This window comes from Pholis gunnellus (genome assembly GCF_910591455.1).
Source record: "Pholis gunnellus genome assembly, chromosome: 14".
Classification (NCBI taxonomy): domain Eukaryota; kingdom Metazoa; phylum Chordata; class Actinopteri; order Perciformes; family Pholidae; genus Pholis; species Pholis gunnellus.
In genome coordinates this window covers 12,744,671-12,758,579 of record NC_136541.1, presented here as the reverse complement: position 1 = coordinate 12,758,579, position 13,909 = coordinate 12,744,671, and the positions used below count along the sequence as shown (strand labels likewise).

Here is a 13,909-nt window from a genome sequence, read left to right as displayed (position 1 = left end):
CACTGCGGAGGACCCTGTGCTTTTAATGACGGGGGGGGGCAATCGGGTAATAATTGTGCAGAATGGGGGGAAAACTAGGTCGGGTTTGACCCACCTGGCGCCACTCACCCGTGGAGTGATACTTGGGTCAGAGCCATTTAGAAAATGAGTTCAAGCCTTCATATGAAATATATGTCAACCCCAACTATATAGCTATCAAGGAGAGCACCATGAACTGACAGCAGATTGCCTTACACACTACATAAGGGGGGTTGGATGCAGTGCAGTGCAGTGCTTTGATTTGTGGCTTCATCGCCTGATATAATTTCAGTTCATCATGACCATGGAGGAATACGCCTTCACCGCTCTGATGGCTTAATATGTCCATTTACTCGCTCTGTCTTTTTATAGATGACATAAAGGGTTGAACACAGACAGGATGCTGAAGCGTGTGCCTTTGCATGGCTTCCACTAGACTAATCCTTTTTCTCCCAAAGTCAGGCGGATTATAATTTGAGGAGTACTCTTTCGCCCTTCACACTCTACGATGAAAGTCACGACCTACAGAGAGCACGGAGGGATTGGGGGGGGGGGGGGTGTAAGGCGGGTGGGTGGTAGTGAAGGTGGAGGAGCGGGGGGGAGAAGGAGGGAGATGGGGGAGAGGGCTTAATTAGGCCAGATCACTGCCACTCTCCACCACCACCACCCCCAGTCCCCACACTATTCCCTTAGATACCATCCACTTAATGTTCTGTGAAATCATATTCCACTCCCCAGAGAAGAGAGAGAAATCAGAACAATAAAATGACACATTTTAAAGAGAGGCAGCACCACAGGGAAATAGACTGTTAGTGACACATGGAGGATGTTGTGGGCTGATGGATCTGTCTGGCCCATTACCAACAAACAGCATCAGGCCCAAAACACAGCAGTCTGAGGCTCCTGCACTTCAGTCAACTGAAGATGAGTTGTCCGCATTATTTTATGTCCAGTTATATATCTGGTATAATTATAGTGTCTAGGAAACACATTTTCTTTAATAAGGGACATCCTAACAAATGTCCTCACATGTGTTTCTATTTGAATAAAAGGCCAGATTTAGATCAAATAGCTACATATTTTGACAGCTACATAAGTTGATAAAGAAAAGGGTTTAAAATGTTCAGGCTGGCTGGCAAACTGCATAACAAATATAAAAAGTAATGCCCTCCTATTAAGCCTTAGGCTGATTATTCTACCTCTAGTCATCATTGCCATATAACCAATTGAACACCTTAAAAAGCAGATATTATTCTACCAGTAATCTTAAATTTATGTAATAGATCACAATACAATTTAATACATTTAAGTATGTGGTTTAGAGGTAGCACAACTAAATTATATTGCATGAATTCCACACGAGTGAAAAGCTGCAAAGATAGTTACCCTTAGCAGGTTGAGCTGGATGTTTCTTCTCAATGTGATTGGTTTAAGCTACGAGACGTACAATAACTGAATTACTAAAAGGTGATGTGTGTATATATATATATATATATATATATATTCTTCAGTGTTTGCTTTGTCCGTTCTGGGTTACACGGCAGTGCAACATGGCAGACTCCGCTAAGACTGACAGGCTCATTCTAAGCTAACGAAAACGCAACGATTCATAGTTTCAGACAAATACTAGCACAAATATATCTAAGAATACAATATTCCATTTCTGCTCATATATCCCCTGAAATGCTACACACTGGCCCTTTAAGGCGAACCAGCGAGCTATCAAGTGAGCTAGCTTTCATTCGATATAGCTTTGAGAGTGACAGTAAGTTCAATAGCAGCTTCTGGAGTCCAGAGATTACCCATAAACACTTACTGTGGTTTGGTCTGAAATTTAAAGAACTTATACATTTCTATGCATGATCATTTTCAAATTTTAAAACTTATTTCAAAAAGTGAGATTCAGGTCGTAAAATTTTTTTGACCACATATGTATTTTACTACATTTTGTGTTTGCAGTTTGGACTCTAATGCCCAGAAATCAACCACCTGACAAAACTTAAAAATAACGAAAACATGAAGCTATGTGTGCAGGTCCAAAATCATTTATACCTTTCTTCAATTTGCTTGAAAAAAGTTGAAATCCTCGTGGTCCCAGTGAATCTCCAGGGTGGTTGTCTGCTAAAAATACTCTGTAGCCTTAAGGGCTTGGTGAAAAAAATACAACGGAGCAAAATTCGAAATGCCACTGTGTCCCTTGAAGGTTAAAACAATGCTGCTAATAGCTAATAGTTGTTCCACCATACTTAAAGTTGATGAAGATGACCTCAGCTGTGAATTAGAGCTGCATCCGACAGTTGATTCTAAGTATGTACGGGTTAAATTCTCTGATGAGCGGACCTTGTTACAAATTAAACCTAAGCTGCTTTAATTCCTTAATTAGATCTGTGTCAGTGTCATTGTTCTGTGTTTCCCTTAGCTCCATTTAAAATTAGCCGTAGCGTTGCTTTTGGGCGGGGCTTAGTCCTTCTTTCTCTGCACTATTTTGTTTTCCTGAGGCAGTGAAGCAGACGGGCGGCCCGGCATGAAGCGAGCAGCGGAGACGTCCAACAAAATGGAGGTAGTCAAACAGAGAGAGGCACCCAGCGTCAACATACAGAGAGACATGAGGGAGAGGCTGTCAGGTGGAAATACACAAAGATACACATGGAATATAAATAATACACAGACTGGACAAACAGCTCGCCAGACAAAGACGGACAGCCGAGTTGACCCCCCCCCCCCCCCCCCCCCACACACACACACACACACACACACACACACACACACACACACAAATTGACTGATAAGACGACATGCAGGCGGGCGGGCAGAGTGGAGGAAATCCAGACATCCATGCAGAGTAGATGGAGGACAAACAGACAGAGACGGACCATGCTGCCTCTCTACACCTCGAGGACACTTTGGCAGTAAAGAGAAGCTAAAGCTAATCCCCCCCCCGCCCACTGTGCTTTGCCAGTTAGAGCCCTTAAAGAGGAGAGAAAGTGGCTTTACACCCCACCAAGTAGAGAGAGAGAGAGAGAGAGAGGGGGGGGGGGTAGAAAAGGTCCAGCATTTTCCAGCAGTCTGATAGCGTCTGACGGTTTTTTTTTCATTAGGACACGAGGCAGCATTATCACACAGAACATCTGAATATACCCCCATCCTTTCTATTGCTCCCCTCCAATCATTTCTAATGCACGATGTAGCCCTCCCTCCCCTCTCCCTCCCACGTCTCCCACTCAATCACCCAACCATGTTTTTATCCCCTACTACCTCAGAGTCCCCTATTGTTCTCAATTTCCGTCTTTTCTCTTCATGTCTTTTGCTTCATTCTTCTCTTGCTCTTGTTTCCTCTTCTTATAGTATTTAGGAGTGGAAACGACATCATTAAGTGTACTTTTCAAGATCCTTTCAGCTATGTTTTTCACACCAATGTTGGCCTAACGCCTCTATGGTGAGAACTAAACCTAAATCCTTGCGACTGGATGTTTCTCATTCCCAGAAGTTCGGGCTAATTATTTTTGTTCGAAACACAGCAAGGTAACTTTAAAGTCCAGTCAAAATGCCAGACAACAAGCGAGGGAAGTAAAACTTGCCTCTAGATGTTCAAGTTAATGAGTAATTAAACAATGTCTAAAGGATGAGCTTGTGGTAAACAACATTTAAATAGCATATTGCATGAGTGGCTATGTATTAGTTTGGAGCAGTAATGTCCTGTTCTAATTAACTGTTATGTAGTCACAGGTGTGCTTTAAGCTTTAAGGTTTCAGTAATTTTTGTTTCTTCAGTATATATACGCCCCCTCTGCAGCAGTTTGGCTGCTCGTGTTTCTCTCAGTGATTATAAGCCTCTGATTAAGTGCGTGAGTGAATAATTCAACCAGCTGGAGTCCTCTCTGATGCCCCCCCCCCCCCCCCTTTCTGCGGTATGGTATGCCTGGGTCTCCCCCCGCCGCGTGACCTGCGGGTGACGGGGAAACCTGCCACCAATGTGCCCGGAAACCCTCGACGCCAACACGGCAGCATGAGCTAAAAATAGTCATCTGGTGATAAATAATAAAAGCACTCCCCATATGCCAAGCGTCCCTTTACTTTCCTCCTGATGTCAGTGTGTGTGCCTAATTGTATGACTTCATTTGAATTGGGTTCTTGTTGAAAAGAAATGTAAGTGTTCAGACTGTTTATGGTCGGCATTGTTCAGCTATTATAGGATGGAAAATTAGACCTAAAAGCTTTAATAAATCTTGAATTTTTACAATGGTAAGCACAAGCACTTGGTATTCTGATAGCCACACGGGGTATACCCCATCAAGTGTGCATTTCTATAGCCCATTTAAATTCAGTTTACGAACACATTCATATATTTCTCTTAGTAAAGGGTTGTGGACATAAAATCATGCATTTAACTGACAAAGAGCTATGACATACAGGCCGGTATTAGTAATAATAGCTGTGAAAATACTGTGTATTAAAACTAAATGCCATTACAGTTATATTACTGAACTCTCTGCCTGATCAGCATCTTCATATCCCTCTCATTTTCCACAATATAATTATACTCTATAATTCTAAATGTTTTTTTTCCCCCCACCATCTTTTTACAAAGAGCTGTGTAATTTAAGACTGGTGTAATAAAAAATCATGCTAAATCAATGAAAGCGGTACCGTCCTGTTTGGAGAAAATGACACGGCGCTCCCTTTTCTGTTTTTCCTGGCTGTCTGGTCACGATTCAAAGCCCTCGCAACAGGGAGCTTTGTGTTGATGCTGCTGCAGTCCGCATGGGAACCCCCCCATGCAAATCCCCCCCCCCCTCCCCTTCCTCCTCCTCCTTTCTCTTCTCTTCTTCCATCTCTCCCTCCTTTTCTTTCTCCTCCTGCTTCTCTTTCTCTCCTCCACCCACGCACGGATCTCCACGACCAAGAGGCTAAAAATAGCATCAGGAATCCCCGCATCAATTCAGAGGGAGGAGGAAGAGGGACGCCAGCGCACACACAAGGTCATAAACCCCCCCCTCCCCCCCCCTCCAGTGCTTTACTTGATTTGTCACAGCTCCCATCAGGTTTTTTTTCTTCTTGTCTCGGAGACCCACGCCGTGTCAGATTTTATGTTATCGTCCTGAATTGATAATAAATGGTATCGATTCTACTGTAAATCATATTAAATGCGCCTCCAATGATTCATTTCAAGATAGAGGTGGGAATGAGATTTCACTGCAGACTCAAATAATACCAAATAAAATAGACTTTATATAGCCCGTTTTTTATCGGAGCACAAACAGTTGGAGGACATGGGGAGAACATACACAAGGAAAGAAGAGGGAGCAGCCAATAGCTGTAACAATAAGTTGAGCATGTGCTTGCAAGAATTCAGAGCGTGTATTCCCCGTTATTCCATGCTGCAAGCGACAGGAGACTGCAATGACTGGGAGAGCCCCTATTCTTAGCAGGAGACTATTGATTTTCTTGCTGTCATTTATAATCACCGTTGATGTGCCTTCTGCTCCGAGAGAGCCTGCGTGTGCAACCTCCATCAGATAAAAGGTATGCCTTCCCTTTCCTTTCTCTTCATTCTCTTTTCTACCAGTATTAGTTAAAAAAAAAAGAAGAGGGGTGTGAAAAGATTGCATGATGAAAATGCAATTACAGGCTCTAATATCTGCAGCTAATAACCTTTTATAGCCCAACTCATTTGCATTGTCACACCTTACGGCACTAGTGCACGACTTTCTTTTTGCAGGGATGAATTTTCTTATCTGACATAGCTACACCTTGAGGACACAGAAATGAACCATTTATGTGTTACTGGTGTGGAATATACAGGGATATTCCCGGCATTAAACTACGCTGAACGGTTACCTGTGTGTACACTATTTAAACTTTTTTGTCCTTGAGCAGATGGTGTGAGGTGATCACATTTAAGAGTGTGGTCTCCTTGAAACTGTTTCTGAGGGATGTTTGTGAATGCTTTTCACAGGAGAGTGTACAGTCCACCTCTGCCTGCTGGTGGTAAATATGGGGGGTCAGTTGGTCACCTCCTTTGTGTTTGTTGCGGCTCTGATGATGAGACGGGTACCGAGTCTTTGAACCTTTGCATTAGTGATGAGCTTTCTCCTCTCTTTATCTCTCATCACCATATTTTACAACTGGGCAAACCTCTCTGAGCCTCTCTTGTTAAACGCTGGTCCCATCCGCCCACACAGGTATGGGCATGTGTCCACATGTGCACGTTAGACGCTCAAACACACACCCTGAGGCACATGTTTTGAACACGCACGTAAGCATAACGCCATAGCCCCCTCTACCTCACACACATCAGAGTGCATTATAAATGGATCTTGCCCTGTGTGTATGTCTTTCTCTTTTGTCCTCTTCACTTCCCCTCATCATCTACCGCTCCATTTAATGCAGTGACATCATTGTGCTCTGTGAACAGAAGTTGATGGTCCAATGCTTTTGCAAAGGCCATGCCCGGAGAAGACGAGGCAGGTGTTTGTTGTGCTAGCGAAGAAGACGTCATGTGCAACCAGCAGAGCCCTCTCTGTCATTGCTGCATTAACACGGCCAGTCCGTGATTAGAGGTAGGAAAGAGTATGACGTGTCGCGTTTTAATGCCAGTGAGATAATGTCTCACACAGACATAAACGAGTGAAATAAAAGGGGGAGCCATCAAATGAAAAACAAATTCCATTTGAGGATTTTAAATTTGTCTGTACTACAGTTGTCTTCTTGCTAAATATTTTTTGTCATCCTTGTGGAAATAATTGCCGCTGACAATAAGATCTTCCTCGTGATGTCATTTCTAATCTCCAAAAAAAAACAAAAAAAAACAGAGCAAATCTAATACTGCAGTGAATGAATAGAGCTGTGCTGTGATAGCCTTTTCTTTGGCGTGCCAAAGAGGAAACAACCATAAAAAGGTTGGCGGTATCTGTGTGTGCTGGGGGTCGTTTCGTGTGGTGACTAATTGCCCTCTTGTTCAACCTCTGAGATGGACGAGAACACTCACCCCTCCGCTGCTTTAAGCTTACGGCTGTGTGTCAGGATTACCCAGGATGCTTCTTGAGTATCCCCTTATTCCTTCAATGGGATCTCATCTCATCTCGGATGTTACCTGGCATGCCCGTGCATTACAGCCGCCGCCTGCACGGGCCACTTTATCATTCCCTGCACCTTGGCTTTGCTTGTGGCGGTAATAGAAAACACTTCATCACAGTTGTCCGCCTTGCGCAGGCCTCTCCCCTCATTTATGGGACTTTGGGATGCTAACATGTCAGCTGATATTTAACAATGACTCTCGCTATACCTGCCTCCTCCCTGAATGATGGCAAAGCTGCTTATTCATTTGAGCAGCCTGAGAAGATGTAACTAATGGTCTTAGTTGTCAGAGATAAATTCCACCATCGGGCACAGGGCCCTGCCGCCGCTGCTGCGGCTGGCAGCATGTATCTCTTAAGACGCTCTGTCTCAAGCATGCCCTCGGTATCATCTCACACCGGCTGCACCGAGTGTTCGATGACGAAGCAGCCCACATTGAGTCACGACTCGTCTCTTATCTCTGGGATCGCAGGTTGTTTATCATGTGCGCCGCATACCAGCGTTTACGCAGGCCAGCCGATCTGTCCAGCTGAGTATAGTGTCACGTTATTCACAGGTCTTAACACTGGTTCAAGGCTCGCCGTCGCTCCCGCACCACCAAACTCTCTATCCTTGAGGCATCACTCCAGTTAGTCATAGTGGAGTGAGACGACAGCCATGGCCTTGACATGCAGGGAATCGACAGGCTAATTCAAGATGGCTGCCTCACACTCGGCAGTCATAGATGACACACTCGGGGCCAATAGGAAGTGTTTTTGAAAACCTCTGTGGTGTCCTCTCTTCACTTTCTATTTCTTTCTTCCTCATCTGTCTGTCATACGTGTGTGTCTGTTGGTTTCACTGCAGAGATTCAGCAGTAAATATGAACTATATCTGTAATATACGAGGTAAAAGAAGTCGAGCTCTTTCGCTCTAAATTGCACACTGGAAGCCATGATTCATCTATACATAACGCTATTTTAAGATGTAAATAGGCAAATGTACGGCATCGTATGTTTTTCTTAGCTCATTAAAAGTTGATTTGGTTTGGAGATAGATGGTTCTCAAAGCACAGCGACGCTACCCAAGTCATTTACGTTTACAGAGCCCAACATCACACATTTGTGTCGGAGAGATTTAAAGTCTGCGAAACATACGACACCTTCTATCTTTTAGATCATCCATTTGCAAAACCCTTGAGCAGGAACTACACAGTTACAAAACAACAAACACGGACTAAAGTTTATTGTTCTAGGAGAACAAATTTAAGTCCTAATATCATCTGGTGGTCTGGCAATTAGAGACTATGGACTCTAGTTTGAACCCCTAAGCAGCCGTGTGTTCTGTCAAAGCAAATGTAAAACTGCTCCGACTAACGGTCATTAAAACCAGGTGCATTACACACTATACAGTCGAGATGCCAAGAACAATGAAATACGACTCAGAGGCATGCCGAAGTATCTTTATTAAGAACAGTGATTATAGAAACACATATGACTTATCTTTCAGCGTAGATGATTCTGTGCTGAGATAATAGGCTAATCTCTGTACCTGTGTGTAATTAATTTTGGTTCACTTCACAGTACAACACATTTTCTATCTTCCTCTTCTTTTCAATTGAACCCTTTTTTGATCTATTCTGTGTTGGCGCACCTGCTCTTTTTAGATATCTCTCCCACTCGGTCCGGTTTCTCTTTCTCACACACTGTGCACACTATCAGTTTCTCTCTCTCTCTCTCTTCTCTCACGCACACACGCATACTTGCACATCTCTCTGCTTCGCCCTGGTTGGTTTTCTCTTTCTCTGTAATTACAGGCTTCTTATCTACTTCCTATGTTACGTGCCGCAGCCATTGGCCTCCTCCATGTTGCCTCCTCTACCATTTTAGTGTCACTGATCTTCCGCTGCTTCTCCCTCCAGGAGCCATCAGGACAGAGATGCACAATATGCTTTAACATGGCTGGACTGGCCACGTTTGACGGCTGTATGGGACAAATCCAAGAGGCACTAAATTCTGATGGCAGTTTTTGCTAGAAAGAGGTCGTTCGGAGTGAAATATTGTGGCGTCGATATGGTTGTTTGTGTGTGTGTGTGTGTGTGTGTGTAAGAGAGCGAGGGAGAAAAGGGGGGAAAACAAGACGCAGAGAAAATGTTGGCTTTGGCGTTCATAGCCGGTTGGTGAGTGAGTGTTTGTGTGTGTTCAGGAGTTGTAAAGTTTGATTTAATTATTAATGTGGAAGCAGTAACATTGCTTCCCAAACTAGCAAATGAAACTCCATCTTGCCAAGGAACTCACACAGGTCACAGTGATCAATTACTTAATGAAAATGATCAGGTTTCTAATGCGGCCCTGGCCAGAACTCCACTCCAAATTCCTGCAGTACTTCACGTAGCTATAAAACAGTGTGTACCTCAGCTTTCTTCCAGTGGTTAGGCAAAGTGTGCCACCGCTGCAGTCTTTAGATCCATCAAAACTCCAAACGGCTGAACCAGCTTTAAGGAAAGGATTATTACTTATTAAGAATGGCTAATGTATGGTGTAAAAGTTGGCTCCCTTGCTGTCTCTATCCCCTCCTGTCTCTTTGGCTCAGCCTCAACTTCTCTCTCCTGCACTAAAAATGTGTATTTCTTTTGTCTATGCTCATATTTTCCAAATACTGACATTTTTATGGAGCATGAAAGAAGCAAGGATGTCAAAGTCTATGTTAATACAATACTCAAATGACTATGTGTACATTGTAAGCGTTATAGGTTGTAATCATTTCTGTTCTCCACACTGGCTGTGAAGACACAACTACACTGTAAGAGATGGGGGACAAAACCCACGGTGCATTCCACAAACATGCAGTGACCAATCATGAACCTGAGAAAAGTTGTGCATCAGGCAGTTCGTTCCACAGAGAAGGACCAAAGTATCTGAAAGCACGTACACTTGACCTGGATCTTATTCAGTTACAAAGTGGTTGTATATTTTAGATTTTGTAACTCCAAGATCCGTAATCCAATCAACTGCTGTTAGAAGTTGCACGCCCCAAGCTCAATACTGGGGAACAAACTCCCCTTCAGGACATTTTTTTCACACTCATTTTTAAGTGTACTATGGACATAAAGTTCACTTACTGAGAAAACCACCACGTGATGGCCTGAGAGGTCTGATTAAAAGTTCAGCTGAAGCCACAGAATTTGAGCAGCTTCAGCAGTCTGAGTTTACTAAATCAAGGGTGTATCTTTTAGTGTTTTTTTTACTAAGACTTTAATATCCTCAGCAAGGAACCAGTGTCCAGGGAAACAGAAGGATTATTGATGCAGAGTTCACCTACATGGCCAGTATTGATAGGAGGAATGTTCGCACAATAACTTCTTCAATGTATATACAGTACATGGGCATTTTAGTATTGTTTCAGTATGGTAAACAGACCTGAAGAAACACATCATTTATCCTTTAATCCAAGTTCTATATTATCAAATTGCTAATCCTCACAGCTGCAAGAAATTTCTGACCGACATGTGATGGACAGTTGTCCATCCTCTGGCTACTTGACACCACCACGGAGTCTATTTTAGTGTGAGTCCTAACTCCTTCAGCACCACGGACAGCGCCGTCTGCGCCCAGCCTTTCTCTCTCTCTCTCTCTCTCTCGCTCTCCCTCTCTCTCTCTGTCTCCATCTATAGCCGGTTTCCTTTCCTTCCGCTGTGACAGTGAAGCCTTTACCATGTTACACCGGGAGCATGCAACAGCAGCGAGCAGCGGCTCACACGCACCAGGCTGCGAGCCGACTGCAGGCTCTGCATGCAGCACCCATTCTTAATATTTCTGCGTGGTAATACAAAACCAGGCATATTCTGCTAAATTATTAAATACCAGACTGCAAGGCTCGGGCTATATAGCATGAGGTAATCGTTACTGCCCTGTTTGTTTGATGCGTTCCTGTGGGCCAACAAGTGGAAATGTGTTTTGGAAATATAGATATCAAGTGTGTGTTTATTGTCCCCCTCGTAATTTTTTGAAATAGTGACACTTTTTGGGAATCGAACTAGGATAGAAGGACAATCACTAATAGTTAAACATGCAATAAAGTGACGTTCAGGATATATCTTGACAAAGCATAATGTTTGAAAGGCCTGTAGATCTGTTTGGGTGACGTAGCAGTAAAAGTGATTTATTATGATGGGTGGTTATGGCAACATTGACAAAGTCGATGTATTGGGTACACAGTGGATTAAGGCGATCGACCATGTGAGCAGGATTTAAGCACCTGTCTACGTCTCAATAATCCCATACTTGTAATATCTTAACAGCCGAAAGGAGCGATCGATCCGCTGCAACCTGTACGCATAGCAGGCGATGGACAGATATTCCGTCGAAGGCGGTGTTTTGGCTTTACAGTGACGTTTTAAGGCAGGTCTTGGTCAAACCTACCAATGATACAAGTCGGTTCTATTCTGCTGGGACTGATCGCAATGAACGGGTGTCGGAGCTCTGCACGGCAAAGGAGCAACCACAGCGAGACGAGGCGATCAAGGGGATGCGGCATCGGTACGCGGGAGCTGTCCATCAGCACCACATCCCCGACGAAAAGCAAGCAAGCAGCAAGCAGAGCCGAGACCCAGACGCTCCTGTTTTCAGCCTGCCGCCCCCGCCCTCTTCTCACCACCGAGACCGCACTTCGACCACCGCCGCTCAACGCCAGAGCCTCCAGGAGCTCCCGTGTCTGAGCCAGCCCTCTCGGCGACCTGTTCACAGCGGCGACCCTCTACCTCTGGCGAGCCACGACACCGCCCACCGACCTTCCCACCGAGCCGGTGAACCCAGCACCGGGCAGCCGGTGCACCTGCAGCAGGATCCCTGGGCCCCGGCCGGCTCTCAGCAGCAGCAACCGCCGCAGTCGGAGAAGCAGCCTGTTTTTCCGAGCTGCCACTGCAGTTTTTCCGAGCAGGAGGCGAGCCTTTCTCAAAACCATCACCATCCTGCCGATCTTCTCCCACCGCAGCCCTCCCCACCTTTTCCGCCGCCTATACCGCCGCCACCGACGTCGTCCTCCTCCTCTCTGCTGTTTTCCCGGGAATCTAAAAGGGAAGATCGTCTCCAAAGGAGTGCCAATAATTACCAACAGGCAAGCATCGTGGAACGCTGCAGGGGAGGAGGAGGAGCAGAGGGGCACCGAGACCACAGGCAGCTGTTGCAGCAACAGCAGCAGCAGCAACAACAGCAACAGCAACAGCATCAACAGCACAGTCATTTAAGACTCCAACAGAGGGACCCCTCCCCTGAAGGAACCCGTGCAAACTCGCAGAAAGGGCGCTCTTTAAATGTATGCGAGTCAACCGAGGCTAACAGGAGAGCATTCGAGACTCAGGACCTGCAGCAGCAGCAGCAGCAGCAGCAGCAACAGCAGCAGCAGCAGCAACAGATCCCACAATTACGAGCGCAGCAACAGCTACTGGTGGGGAGCAGCTTGCCTATCAACTACTGCGCCAGCGGCTCAGGAGAGCTATGTAGGACTCACCAGGCTCCACTGCTGCAACAGCAAGAGCAGCAGCAGCAGCAGCAGCAGCAGCAGCGGCAAGGCGCACTGGGGCTCTGTCCCCAGCGTCCGCAGCACTGTGAACAAGACCGCAATAAGTCTGGGAGGATCACCGCGCAAGGCGACCAGGCGCAGCCACACAGCCGTGACTCCCGCGTAACACCCCCGGTAACACAACAGGCATACGCGGGGAACTCGTCTACGACTGGCAGCAACAGCAGCAAAGACAGCCCCAACTACGGCTCGAGCTATCACCTGTGGCCAGAGAGCCCGCATAAAGGAGAGGAGCGGATACACATCGACCTCCATAAGGTAGATTTATTCACATTTTCTCTTGCGATATGAGAGCTAATTAGGCTCTAATGACAAAAAAAACAAACTGGCCTTAACGGTTTTCACTCAATGACCACGCCTGTCAAATGATTTTTATTCTCCTATGTGTACGGTGTGCACGCGCGTGGTATGTGTGTATGTATGTAAGGGAGGGGGGGTTATTTGAATCGTCATTCAGTGTTGGGCAGCTTCTCCAAAAGCGCCGATGTAACTACCGCACATGTAACCCAATGCGTGATATATCTTATCTAACCTGGCGTTTGTTTCATTTGGTCACACAAGGCGCATGCACGCACAAACGCGATCGCGAACACACACACACCCGCGCGCACACACACCTGTTCCATGTTGCAGTGTTGTTTTGGTGAGCCCACTGAAATTATTCTAATGACGCTCCCCAGCAGCTGAATTAAACAAAGCGTGTGTTGTTTCCACTGAACCGAGGGGTTTCTGAGCGGGCGGGTTTCAGTATCTTGTCTTCCAGACACCGCTCTGACATAACGGTTAGGCCTGTATACCTGTCGGTGTGAGCAACTCCAGGCAGGGTGCTCACACTCACTTTATTTTATACAGTAGTATGTGCTGAATGTGTGCTTGGAGAGCTGCTCTCAACAGTCAAATACATTGTAAAATGTGTAGTGTATATATAAGTATAGTAAAAATAGAACGTCAACCTAGGAGTTATCTGGCCAAACAACTGACAGCAAGAAAATGACAAGATGACAAGCATGTTTGATAAAAAGATAAAACATTCTAAGTGACAACAAGGATGAAAATATATATTGGGGGGGAAGAAGTTGACATGGCCCTGCAGACATTTAGATCATAGGTTAAGTGGAAGTGTGGTAACAAGTGAGAAGGTGTGTGCCAGCATGCATGTGTTTAAAAAAAAACAAAAAGAGAGAGAAAGAAGGAAAAGAAGAAGAAGTTTAAAGCAGTTTGGTTCAAATGATTTACAATCTATTTGTATTTATTAA

General features: G+C 45.2%; 1 protein-coding gene across 1 annotated transcript in view; it reads left to right on the top strand.

Annotated features, from left to right (window-relative positions):
* Positions 1-11,600: 11,600 nt before the first annotated feature.
* Positions 11,601-13,909, top strand: part of kcnn1a (potassium intermediate/small conductance calcium-activated channel, subfamily N, member 1a) — a gene marked incomplete at both ends in the record, with an annotated part of 44,177 nt that continues 41,868 nt past the window's right edge. Inside the window, one exon of the mRNA XM_079172501.1 lies at positions 11,601-12,911. Within this exon, the coding sequence (XP_079028627.1) occupies positions 11,601-12,911 (1,311 nt within the window). The remainder of the gene's footprint in view (positions 12,912-13,909) is intronic.